The sequence below is a fragment of the Uloborus diversus genome, chromosome 2 (assembly GCF_026930045.1).
Source record: "Uloborus diversus isolate 005 chromosome 2, Udiv.v.3.1, whole genome shotgun sequence".
Taxonomy (NCBI): domain Eukaryota; kingdom Metazoa; phylum Arthropoda; class Arachnida; order Araneae; family Uloboridae; genus Uloborus; species Uloborus diversus.
Window position 1 is genome coordinate 150128354 of NC_072732.1, and position 13653 is coordinate 150142006.

Here is a 13653-nt window from a genome sequence, read left to right on the forward strand (position 1 = left end):
GGTTGTTTCCTTCTCAAAAGTGCTACTTTTAGCCACTGAAACTAACAGAATATGCAGGAAAAAAAATGGAGCGAGAAAAAACTTTTATTTTTCCTACGATTAATTTGTAATAAATTTTTTTAAATGTCTGATTTTGAACATAAGGCGTGGTCTTTATGACGTCACAAATGATATGCTTTGGCGCATCTCCACAGGCGCGCTGAATGCTTACGCTTGCTATCTACCGCGTTTCCACGTTAGGAAAATCAAGAAGTGAATTAAATATTGCGCTCTACGCTTGTTATCAATCATATCGTTGCTAATACACGTGAGTAAAGATGCGATTTTATTATTGCGCTCTGCTAATGGCATTAGTGAATGGAATTTCATCATTTGTGATGCCATGTGCAGAAGCGTAAACAATGAAATTGCAGCTTATTTTTAAAATTGTTACAAAATATTAAACTTGGACAAATTATTTTTTAAAAAATACTTTTAAAATTTCTGAAGCAAAAAATAATTGAAATCCTTAAAGATTGGAAGTTTTCATAAAAGCTAGCATTTTGACTTTGTAATCGTGTAGGAAATATTTGTTATGTCAACAAAGTTTTCTTTTCTTGGCCTTCGCCGAACGCTTGAAAACGTGATTAGTTGCCAAGCTCGGCAACCAAACTTCACAGCCACATGAATGGCTTTGAATAGTCACGTGATATTTAGCCAATGGCCAATAGGAATAGGGATCCGGTTCGCCCTGTAGGAACATGCAGAACATGAAATTTTTTTGAAACTGAACTGACAGAAAAAAGGACAAAGAAACGAGTAAGCGGTAAGCTGTTAAACGTGTTGATGAAGTATCCTACAAAGAAAGAATAAGAAGCAGACGAGAATCGTGAGTTATTTATATCGAATTCAATTTGAATTTGTTTTTGAACTATAAACCTATCCAGAGTTCTCTGTTTGATTTCAAAGTTTGTTGTTTCCGTTTTAATTGCAATACAGTAGACCCTCGTTTTACGCGGGGGTTACGTTCCACGGAAATGCCGTGTAAAACGAAACCGCGTAAATTGAGACTTAATAATAGTGTTAACATAGGGCTTGGGTTTCGTAGATAAAAAAAAATCATTCTAGTGATAGATAAATATAAATACTAAGTTTAATGTGTACTTCTTCCAATTCATACGCACAACTTGCATAAAGAAAACATGAATTAACTTAGTGCTTATTAAAAAGAACTGTTTATGTTATTCTTTTGACATACAATAAAAAAAAAATTCTCTGTTGTTCGATGTGGGGCATTAACGCTGCCGTTAACATTCGCTTAATCTCCATAATGGGGTCTTCCTTCACTAATAAATCAGATAATTTGTTATTGTTCAAGAATGGCCCAAAATTTTCAGTACGAAAGCTTTTGGTTGTGTGTCATTGATGTTCTCATTGATATGTTCTCCCTTTGTCACTTCTAAAAGTTCTTCCTATGAATTCTAAATTGTGCAACTTTAATAACTTTACTTCTGGAAAGTTCTCTGGAACCAATAGTAAAAAATGTCCCCAGTTGCCAAAGCCTGCTAGTTAGCACGTCAAAATGCAGTCGATTACTTGTCATCTACTATTTCAGCAGTTGGGATTTTGAAAGACAGGGAAAGTTTATCTGTTTGCAGTGCAACATCCGCGTAAAATCGAAACTCATCCGTGTAAAATAAAATAAAGGTGTCAAATCGTAAACCACATATTATAATTAAAACCGCGTAAAACGAGGGTCTAACTGTATTTCTTGTGGTTTTCACTAGAACTACCACAAAACTTCTGCCAACGAATGGATCTGTACATATTGAGCTATTTAGCATTGCAAATTTCATACTATGTTTATGTCTTCTTTCAATTTGTTTCACTAATTATAGTACAGTAGACCCTCATTTTACACGGACACCAAGATTTGACACCATTATTTTATTTTACGAGGATGAGTTTCGATTTTACATGGATGCGGCATTGAAAAGACAACATTTTCAATTTATTCAAAATCTCAACTCCTAAGATTGCAGATAACATGAATTAAACTGCCTTTTGGCATGCTTATAAACAAGCTTTTGTTTATTAAACTCACAAAGAAGAGCTTTTAGAGTGACAAAGGAGAAGGAAATCAATGAGGATAGTAACATGGATGACACATTACTAAGAGTTGACTCACTGAAACTTTGGAGACTGCAGTTTCAGTGAAGAGACTTTGTTGAAGAGAGACTAGTTCTTTTGAACTAGTCCTTGACAATGGCAAATGATCTTTCTGGATTGTGCATATGTATCTAAATAAGTACACATTAATCTTATTATATATTTATCTATCACTAGAATGAAATACTTCTTTTAATCTATGGAACATATCCCTTATTTTAAAGCTAATATTAAGTCTTAATTTGTGTGATTTTGATTTACGCAGAATTTTCCTGGAACGTAACAGTCGCGTAAAACGTGAGTCTGCTGTACTCTTATTTTTTATTTGCACTGATGGTCAGATATTTCTAGTTTGTTATTTTAAATAAATAATATGAAGCATTAGGATTTGGAATATTAAAAGTATGTTCTGCTGTATGGTTGATGTTAAATTAACCAACTAATATGATCAAATATTGAACCACAGGATAAGTTGAACTATAAATTGTAAAGTTTTAGTTGATCTTTTAAAGTGTTAATAGAAAAATATTGGATAAGTGGATACTCGGTGCCCTCTCCCAGAGAAATGATCAAAATTGATGTAAAATATGGGCAGTTCTCAAAAGGTGGGAGCAAACACAGACCTCAACTTTGAAGCTTCAACACCAAATAACTTTCATTTTAATTAACTCAAAAATTTTTGAGTTAAATTATAATACTGTATAGAGACAAGAATTGACATAAATTATGGAAAAATTGCTCATCAAATGCCCTTAAAAAAATATTTTCTTTGCTAAAAGGCACAATTTTGGACATACCAAAACGTTAACTGAGCAAATGTACCATTAAAAAAAATTTTTTTTTAATTATTTCCATACGTTTCAAAAAAAATTAAAGGTATGAATCTTACACTGAATAATTTTTTTGTTAATATTTCACACAAATAACAAAAGTAAAAACAGATTATTTACTTTGTAAACGATTTTAGAAAAAAGTAAGTTTGAAATTTGATGTATGTCCAAAAGTTAAGATCTTTACAATGCTATTATTTGAGAACTAAGTATATGATGTTTTTGTTTTAAAGGCGACAACACAGTGTACGATAAGCTAAAGGTTACCAGAGGGGAAATCTAGTTTGACAAATGTAGTTTTTCGTCAGCTGCACCAGTTTTGGCGACTTTATCACCTGCGCTAGCAATTTTTTTCCCCCGCTTTTATTATTTTAGAATTTTTTTTTCTCTTTCTTTTCGAAACATAATTTAACGATCTCCAAATAGAAATACGAATTTCTTTTTTCAATAATTATTTTTAGACATCATTTTGATTTTTATGACATTAACAAAAATATTCATTTATAAAACTGATGTCACTTTTTACATTTGTATTATTTTTAATTTGAAGCTTTTTTTTTTTTTACCTTTAATCAACTTTTTCAAAATCATTCCAAAACTTTATTATATGTAAAGAGCAGTATGTATAGCCATTCAAGTACTTGATTAATATCCTCTTTATTATTAAATTGCAAAATTCAAAAAGTAGTAAAGAAAATTTTAATTTTGGAAAAGTTAAAAATCAGATTAACAATTGTCAAAAATGGTGAAACTTACATTAAGATGATGATCAAAATCTGTTCCCTACTGGACAACAATGTCCAAAATCTGTTACCTACAGACTGCTGATTTAATTTGCTAATTAACAATTTTTACAAACACCTGCTGTCTTTTCATGTTCATATATTGTGTTCTAGGTATGCATACTATAGAATAAAAGCAAAATTGATGTCAAATTTGAAAATTTTTGAAATTGCTCAAAGTTAACTTTTTTGTTCCCACCTTTTGAGAACTGCCCATATAGCAATTTTAGACAATTTTACAAGTTGTTAGAAAAAAGTGTTTTTTTTTCTCCCAGTCTTTAAGACACAGTTTACAGTGGCTCATCAAAGGGGGAGGGGGACCAGGGGGTCTGGATAACTAAGTGTAATTATATGATAGCAGAGACAACAAGAAAAATGCATGTACGTTTATCTTTTACAATGTATAACATACAAAAAAAAAAAACCCTAAAGGAAAAATTGATAAAGTAAAATGGATGGGGGAAGGGGGGACAAAATGAGGGAGCGCTGTAAGGTGTTCAGCTTTTTTGTGACGATTCTCAATTTTTCGCTGGTGCGAAAATATTCCTCTCTGCAGTCTCCAAAACATTGGTGTTTCTCTTATATCATTGAAGTAGATGCAAATTCTGAGAATATGCCTGTTTAGAATTTAACTAAAGGTGTTCCTCCTTTGTTTAATTCCCTCCAAATTTCTTAGAATTTCGTTTCTGAATCGGTTTCCTGGGGAAGTGGTGAATCTATTTTGCATTAAATTTTGTTGCCTGTTTTAAATTCAAATGCATTCAAAATTATTACTTGTCAGAAGAAAACAAATTAAATTTTCATCTGTAAAATCTATTTTACTTATTTTGAAGATCTCCATATCAATTTTGTCAAACCCGAAATAACTTCCTGTAAATTATGATCTAAAATTAGCTGCACCAATGTGTAATTTAAAATTTTTTTAGATTTATGAAATTCTAAAACTAATGACTCTATTTTATTTCAATGATTAATTCATAATAGAAAATGTATTAGAATAATATACTAATATTATTACACCATAACAATAAATTTATGTATGTATAATCAGTTTAGTTTTCATTTTGTCCAGTTTCTTCCCGCGTCTCTCGGACTTAAAAAAAGGGGGGGGGGGGGATGAAATAGCAACCCTGTCTAGTGGCCACAAGTTAAATAACTCATCAGTTATGATTCCTAAGTTTCTTTTCCAATTTTTCAAGCATTCTATATTCCAACTAATGGTAGCTCTAGTTAACCACATGTGTTCATTTATACACTGGTTATAGCTGGTACTGCCATCTATGAAGCAATATTCCAAAATATAGCTAAAAATTATATTTTATCCAAATGTGAAATTAAAATTCTGCTTTTTGTCCCGTAGGTAACACACTTTTAATAATTATCTCCTGGTTCTAAATTAACAGTTAAAACATTTTAATTGAATAAATTAAGAAGTTGGTTCAATAGTTGAAGAGAAAACAAAAAACTGTTTTGTTGTCATCAGTATTATTTGTAATAAGATTAAAAATAAGCTTAAAATTATTACGTACGGGACAAAAAGAAAAAAAATATTGAAAATTTATAACTAAACATTTTTTTAATATGTTTCTTATTACTTCATTTAATGCTACTATTGTAGAGGTTTAATAAATTATAGGAACTTTGAATTAAAGTAAAATATTTTTTGAGTTATGGTTAAAAATGAAATGTCCCGTATGTAACAGACTTTTCAACAAGTCCATAATAAAAGCTCAGTAAGTTTTTTGGGGGTAAAAATAATGATATTATTTTGATAAAATTTAAACGTAGAGATTTTAAGCTTTAAAATGATGTATAACACTTCAGTAAAAGTAAAAAAAAAAGTTTTTTGAAGCTCTGAACCCAAATATTGCAGAATGACCCAGTTACAGTACAGAATACACTCAGTAAAGTTTTGTAGTATAATATACACACACACAGGGATGTGCCAATTGAGCCAAACTGAGCCAAAAGGCCGCTAAATGTGCTTTTCTGCCCCAAAGCAAGACAAACTTGCGCCAAAAGTATGATTTTGCATGTAATGTTGCAGTTCTTTCAGTATGTTTGGCACTTTTTGAAAAATATAAAGTTTATGCATTGAAGCTTGTTTTTACGATTTTTTTTTGACTTGGTCCCCATTTTTGCGCATTTCAAAGTCCAATTGCATCCGCTTTTGAAAAACTCGATCGTTTTAATTTATTATGACATGAAAAATTTTGTATTGACCATTATTTTCAACCTTATCTTTTGTTTTTAAAAGAAGAGGACTTGTAAGTTCGTCTTCTTGCCACATCCACTCGAAAATGTCAATGCGGTTGCATTCAAATTGATTCAAGTGTATGCCATCTGTAAAATATACAGTGAAGCACTGTTTATAATACGTTTTTGAAGGGACTTAGTAAAAAAAGCGTACAAATGAAAAAACGTATAATAAGTATATGTTAATGTGTATTAACTTCGCAGGGATCAATTCAAAAAACGTTGAATTGATAAAAACGTATAAAAGAGAAACGTATAAACAGTGCTTCACTGTAATACTGTTCACCTGTTTTTAATATTTGGTTTCATAAGATTTTAGAACTAAAAATTGATCTCTAATTTTGGTTGGAGATACTTAAGATAGCAAAAATCGGGGAATTCTTATGCTCTGGTAATGAATATTGAATATGCAGATATTTCAAGTTTCTCAGATTCAGGCATTTTTTCCATATTTTTAGCCTGTCTTAAAATTTTTATTTATTTTCTTCATTTTTCATATTTTTTTCACACATATTTTAAAATTCCTTTTCTTATAACATCATTTCTGAAAATCATTTTTTTTCATCGTAATTTCAATTTTAATTTTGTGATTAAATATTAAACAGTTAAAAATAAAAGGTTTCAGTGCTGCCTTTACTTGATCTTCAGATTTGTTAAGGGTCATTCCATGTTAGTTCAACCACATCCCAACACCCGCCATCTCAGATTTCAATGAAACTTTGTATATTTCTACTTTTCATAGTCCTAAGTAACCTCCTACAGTATTTCTTCTCTATTAAATATAGTTTTTATTTTTTGGCCCTTCAAAGTTTTGCGATTTTGTGTTAGTTGCCATTTACAGTTCTCTGAGAATTAACAGCAGCTGTTTGCAAAAAAAATTATTTCTCAATAACTAAAGATAAAAAATTTTTGAAAATTTTTATATTATATCTTAAGATTTCAAGTATTTCAGAAAAAATATGTCAAAATTTTAAATTTATATTCAGCAACTAAAAAAATTAATGAACTGAAAAATTAAAAAATTTTTCAATAAAAAAATTGTTGTCAAAATTTAAAAATTTTGGCAAGAGAGTCTAAATTAAAATACTTTATATATTTTTTTTAATGATCATCAACATGTGTACTAACATATAAAATGAGAATCTTTAGGGGACTTTGAGGGATTCTCCCCCCCCCCTGCCCCCTGTTTTGATAAATGAAAAGAAAGTTGATCGCAATATTACAAACTAAGTTGATAATCGTATTAAAGAAAATTTAAATATTGAAAGACATTGGTGTTTGAACTTAATACTCAAGGTTTCTTTGAATTGAAAATAATTTAATTGATAATAAATAATAGAAATAAGATATCTCGAAATTCGAAATTTTCCTACAACAGTTTATGCATACTAAAAATTATTGTTAAACTTAGGGCAATATAGAAATTAAAACTTTTCATCTAGTTTTGATTTATAATTAAGCAATTTATGCAAAGTATTAAAAATCCTCTAAATACCAGCTCAGAGCTTTTAACTTGTTTCTTTAATCTAATGCAATATCAAACTGAAACTTGGATTTGTTTAATCTCTGATCTAATGGAATAACCCAGAAAAGTTTTGGTTTAACATAGCAATTTATTGGGTATGAGTTTAAAATGGTTACCATTGAACAAAATATTTACAATTAGGGCTTTGCAACAATCTCATTTGACCCTAAAGTGTGTTTTGTTATCTTAAGTGTATCTATGATCGTAAATGGATCCTAATAACCTGGCATTTGTACAAATGACAGGTATTTTTATTTTAACTTCACTAGTAATTTTTTTAGATGTTTTGTTTTCTTTTTAATATATTTGCCTGTCACCTCCCTAACTTTACGGTTGCTTTATTAGCTCCCATAAAGGAACAGCTGGTATTAGATGACAGCTGATCAGCAAGCTGTATGGTTTGCATTAAGTTAGTTGCTTATATTATGACTGTGAGGTTGTTGACTACTTTTTATTTAAAAGACCCTTTCTTTTTCTTGATTCCTCTTTCAACTGCTGCATCAGTTTTATCAAAGGCAGTATGTTCTTTTAAACCACTTTTTATTTTGTACAAATGATTTCTAAACCTTATATATATTCCGGTTTAAATACAGTGAAACTTCAGTAACTGTACACACTGATAATCCAGTTTGACTCAACATTTATTTTTCTTAGGGTTGGCCTAATGCTAACTTCATTAAAATTTTAGAACCCCAGTGAGTTGAGGAAAAGTTGCGAGTTATGTCATTTAAGTCGGGGGGGGGGGGGGAGAGAGAATCTGGACCAAAAAAAATTTCCATGCAAATAATGTTTTCCAATTGTCATTAAAAAAATACCTAAATCCATTGAATACAAGAGGTGCATATATGAGGGGAGGGGGAAAAGTAATTTACTTTAATTTATAACATTTTATTAGTAAACAATCAAGGCATTGATTTTTAAAGGGTGTTAAATGTAATTTCAAGAAGTTAAAAGGATGAATTTGTTGTTGTGCAGCGGTAAAAACTATAATGGAAAAGCAGTTCCAAGATAGCAATTTTTCTCAAACATAGGGGGAAGGGGGGTGGATCCTGAAAGTACTAGAAACTGCATGATTATGAATTGGTGTTAAAACTTTACTTTTGTTTTAAGTTGTATGAACTAAAATGCAGTAATCCGTATGCAGATATTGTTGTCTGCAACTTTTGAATTTCATGATATTTTATTTTCAGAATGTCTATATTTTAAACAATTTTTAACTATTTCAAATAAAAAAAAAGTTTGAATATTAAATTAATATGTTTGAGTTCAATATTTAACACACTTTATATTTAAAGTTTTTAAATAATTGCTGGGAAATCTAGTTTCAAATACATGGAAAAACTTTTCTCTAAGATGCTTTGTTTTTTCTAGGGGGGAGGGGAGAGAATCCCTAAAAGACCCATAACTTTTTTCATAGGAAAAGTTAGGGCACATACTCATGATCATTTTTTCTTTAAATCATGATTTTTAAAACTGACCCTGATGTTAAAAATTAAAAATTTCAACAATGTTTTTTTTTTTTTTTTTTTTTTGACCAAAAAAAAAAAAAAAATCAAAAATTTTTAGTATAAATTAAGATTATTATAATATTTTTATAAAAATATTCAAAGTCTTAATATTTTTTATGAAAATTTTCAAAAAGGTAATATTATTAGTTGCTGAGAAACATTTTTTCCCATTAACAACAGCTCAGTTAGTGTCTTTGAAAATGACAAAAAAAAAAATGCAAAATCGAAAAATTTCAGAAGTTTATAAAATCAAAATACATTGAGATTGAAACAAAAGAAACTGAGAGGTTGCTTTTAACCACAAAATAAGGAAGTATACCAAGTTTCATCAAAATCCAAGATGGTAGGTGTTAAAATCCCATTTTTGTGGTTGATTAGACATATTTTAAACTATTTCAAATAAAATAGAAGCTTCAATATTAATTTTTTTTATATTTGAGTTCCATATTCAACACACTATATTTGAATTTTTGTCATAACTGTTGACAATTCCGTTTTAAGAATATGGAAGAGATTGTATGATGTTTTACGTTTTTTTTTTCCAGAATGCAGAAGGGGGGGGGGGGGGCAGAATCCCTTGAAGTCCCCTAATGTTTTTCATTGGATAAAGTACATATTCATGATCATTTTTTTTAAAAATCATGATTTTTAAAGCTGACCCTCTTGTTGAAGTTCAGGTTTTTGCCAACACCTTTTTTTGAAAAAAAAAAAATCAATATTTTCAATATTCTAATTTTTTAAAAAAATTTTATGCAAACTAAGATTTTTAAGATATTTTTTATCAACTTGATCAAAGTCTTTCTATTTTGTGTAAAAATTTTCAAAAGGATTATAGCATTAGTTACCAAGAAATATTTTTTTTTTTCATGAACAACAACATCTCGGTTTGAGTGTCTCGAAAATGACAAAAAATGTAAAATCGCCAAATTTCAAAAGGCTATAAAATCAAAACGCATTGATACTGAAAGAAAAAAAATTAGAGAGTTGTTTGTAACCATAAAGGGATGAAGTATACCAAGTTTGATCAAATTTCGAGATGGTGGGTGTTAAAATCCCATTTTTGTGGTTGATTTGATGTGGAATGACCCTATATTCTGTTTTGGTTTTCCTGAAAAGTACCAATTTTCACACTCGTTAGTTTAGCATGGTGCTGTAGATACCCCCCCCCCCCCTCCTCTTTTTTGGTTGGATTTTTCAAGATCAAGAGGTTGTTAAACTTCTTGTTTTCAGTTAAATCATGAGTAATTTTGTTTCTTTTTATTGACAATGCTCTTACTTTTCTATGTTTAGGTGTATGAATCGAAAGGTGAATAAGAAAAATTTTCTGACGTAACTTCTGCTCCTTGGCAGTGTGATTTTACAGTACAATGCTTAGCAATACCAATTTGGGAAACGAAAGTCAACGTCAAGATATGAATTCCAACGATCAAGTTTCCAGTTCACAATTAAAAGAGAGTAAAGTGGATGATGAGTCACGTATCGAAGAGGTAACTAAACTGCCTTTAAACATGAGCGAAAAATTTTATTTGCAATATTATGTCTTGTTTGAAAATAAATCAAACAACTGCTGGTTAAATTCTGCATTAGCCTTGTTGCTGAACAATCGAACTTTATACTGTAATTTAAAATCTAAAAATGATACTCTCCTGGTGAAAATTCTGCAACATTATCGTGATATAATGATGTATGTACTTTCGCCTACGAAAACTTTGAGTGTGGCTAGGCTATCTGTTGCTTCAAACAGAGTAAAATTTGTGCAAGAACTTGCTCTTGCATATTTGCAGCCATTGCTGAAGTGTAAGGATGGCAAGCCAGACTCTGCTTTCAATGCTGTAATGAACTTGATTGGTAGTGATGCAAAAGCACACAGTCTTTTTGTCGCATCACTCAATTGTAGTATGGAATGTGAGAATTGTAAAGCTGCGAGAATAAAGAGCCATAAAAAGTCGGTGATAACTTTAACAAAGGTGGAAAGTTTCAATGGCTCCAATCTTGTATCTTTATGTGCTTGTCCAGCATGTAAAGTTCCAGATCAAAAAATGTTCCTTCACTATCAATCACTGCCTCCCTGTTTGTTATTTCATTTCGAGAATGGTGCTGGAGAAGGTGTTCTTGAACAGGTGGATTTCCAAGTAGGTGCGCGCACTTATCACCTTACCGGTGTTATCACTTTACAAGATAAAAATGGTCCTGTTCCTCATTTTGTAACATGGGTTAGAAATCCTGATTCAGATCAATGGTTACTAAACAACGATTTGGGACCCAGGCTCACATCTTTCAAAAGTTCCAACCCAAGAATCAATCGATGCATAATTCATATGCTTTGTTTCGAGGCTTTGGATCAAATGGGGGTTATAACCAACTTTAGTGGACTTGTTTCAACTAATAAAATGCCTTGCAATTATGCTGAAATTCCAGAAATAACACTTTCTGATGACAATGAGGAAAAGATTGCTGATCAAAACCAGCTGAATTGTAGTTCTACTGCAAATAGCAAGAACTTTTTTGAAGGGGCTCATAATCATTTTGAAACAAATCCTCCGTCAAGCACAAACAGAGCTGTTAGTATTTCGAGTCCATCTGTATCTAAGAAGTCTATCAATGCAGTTTCTGTCGCTGAAACTTTTGTAGAGAAGGAAAAATGTGTATCAAATGGAGCATCTTCATCAGGTGCCACTGCCTCCTTTTCTAGTGGTCCCCAAATTGAATCAAATGACGAAAATGCAATTAATGAAAGCAGCAGTAAATCGCCTAAGAAAAAAGGGAGTAACCCCAAACCAAAAGCATTGACAGAATATGAGGAACGTCTCTTAAACATGACAGTTGAGGATGTACTGCTCAATACTGTATTCCCTTATTTTCGCCTTGGAGGAATGAATGACTGATGTTGAACCACAATGGAAAAGATATTTCCATTATCAAAAAGAGATTGTAATAAGTAAATATTTTCATATTTAGATTTTCTACTTAAATGAGATTTTTACTGTTCATCATTTTTTAGTATCAATGTATAATTTAGTATGTTATCATGTTGGCATTCCTTCATATGAAACTAATTTTCAATGACTCAATGTAAAAAATTCATCCTATTATTAAAAACCAAAAAGTTAAACTGTTGTCTTCATTGTTGTGTGTGTTTTTTTATGCATTTTATAAAAATTTGAATCTGTTAAAAATTAACTCTAGACTTCTCTTGGTGCTAAATATTGTTTTTTATTTCATTTGTTTTCAATTCATTTATTCAATCTCCATTTTTTGGGATAGTACAACGAAATTTGCTTGATCGTGACTTGTCAACAAAAAGCCTAACAGGTGATAAAGCAAAATCAGCAAGCAGTTTGTTATCCCCCGGGCAGCAGTGTTATTGCAGAGAGTGATGCCAAGTTTTGTTAAGGGTAAATCGTCCCTTAAATACGGCGCTGTGTTAAAGGGATGCAAAATAAATACAGTAGAACCTCATTTTACACAATTTGATAATATGTGGTTTAGGATTCTCCACCTTTACTTTATTTTATGCGGATGAGTTTTTATTTTACACGGATGCGGCATTGCAAACAAATTTTTTTCCGCTCTTTCAAAATCTAAACTCCTGCAGTTACAGATAACATGCAATTAACTGCATTTTGGTGTGCTAATAAGTAGGCCTGCCAGAGGTCCCTATTTGACTGGCCAAGTTGCAAGATTTTTGATGAAAAACTGACAATTACTTTATCATCACGATCTGTTGTGACCCTAGGTTGACCGCCACCATCCTAACGCCATCCTATCCATTTTCCACCCATCCTTGCCAGCATCTTCGAATTGCTGCGTCGCTTCAACTCAAATGACGAGTTATTCCCCGATTTGACCAACCGATCTCTTTCAATCCAATGATACGACGTCTTTTAAACTCTGACAGTCGCCCAATGAGTACCCATGCGGCGAGGCATTTTTAAGTTGAAAAGTAATCTGAATCGCAATCAAACCGAAAGTTTTAACAACTGTTGAAGAACTGTTCTGTATATACATCTGCTAGATGCACAGTTTTCGATGCGCTGGAGATCAAACTATTCATTCATTGGACACCAAATTTAATCATTTGCATATCTGGTCAAAACATTCTTGCATACAAAATTTCAAGGCAGTCGGTTGATTGCTTCTTGGTGCGTCGTTTTTTTTGTTATAGAGTGTATTTATTGTATGTTATGAGTACATGTAATGCATATAATTAATCTAAATTAGCTATAATGGGAGACAGCCCGGGCGGGCCCGAAGTTCAGCTAGTTTATAGCCGAACGCTCTACCAAAAAAACTTATGAACTTAACCGAACAACTTAGTCCAGTGCTTTTAAGCTTTATTTTAAAAAGAAAAAAACAGGTTAATTGTTATTTTTATTTCCCCAAAAGCAATGCAAAAATTAGAAAATTATATTAGTATTTTACTTTTAAAAAAAATCTGCATAAGAACTACAGGCTGCATCAAAAGTTTTGCAACAACAAGGGGCGTTTCCGAAAACTTGATTTTAGAAGATAAGTAATTTTCGACATTAGCCGGCCAAATAAGCTTTAAAATGAGGGGGGGGGGATTTCTTCAAGAAATTAGAAAGATCTCGCATACCAACAGA

At 31.2% G+C, this 13653-nt stretch overlaps 1 protein-coding gene across 1 annotated transcript; it reads left to right on the top strand.

The window, feature by feature from the left end:
• Positions 1–735: 735 nt before the first annotated feature.
• Positions 736–12141, top strand: LOC129217410 (uncharacterized). Its single transcript, XM_054851706.1, has 2 exons — positions 736–868; positions 10340–12141. Exon 2 carries the CDS (start codon positions 10417–10419, stop codon positions 11932–11934), a length of 1518 nt encoding a protein of 505 aa, XP_054707681.1. The 5' UTR covers positions 736–868; positions 10340–10416; the 3' UTR covers positions 11935–12141.
• Positions 12142–13653: the final 1512 nt, after the last annotated feature.

Bases quoted from the DNA above. Each gene is read 5' to 3' on its own strand.
- LOC129217410 (XM_054851706.1), top strand. From the start codon at position 10,417: ATGCTTAGCAATACCAATTTGGGAAACGAAAGTCAACGTCAAGATATG.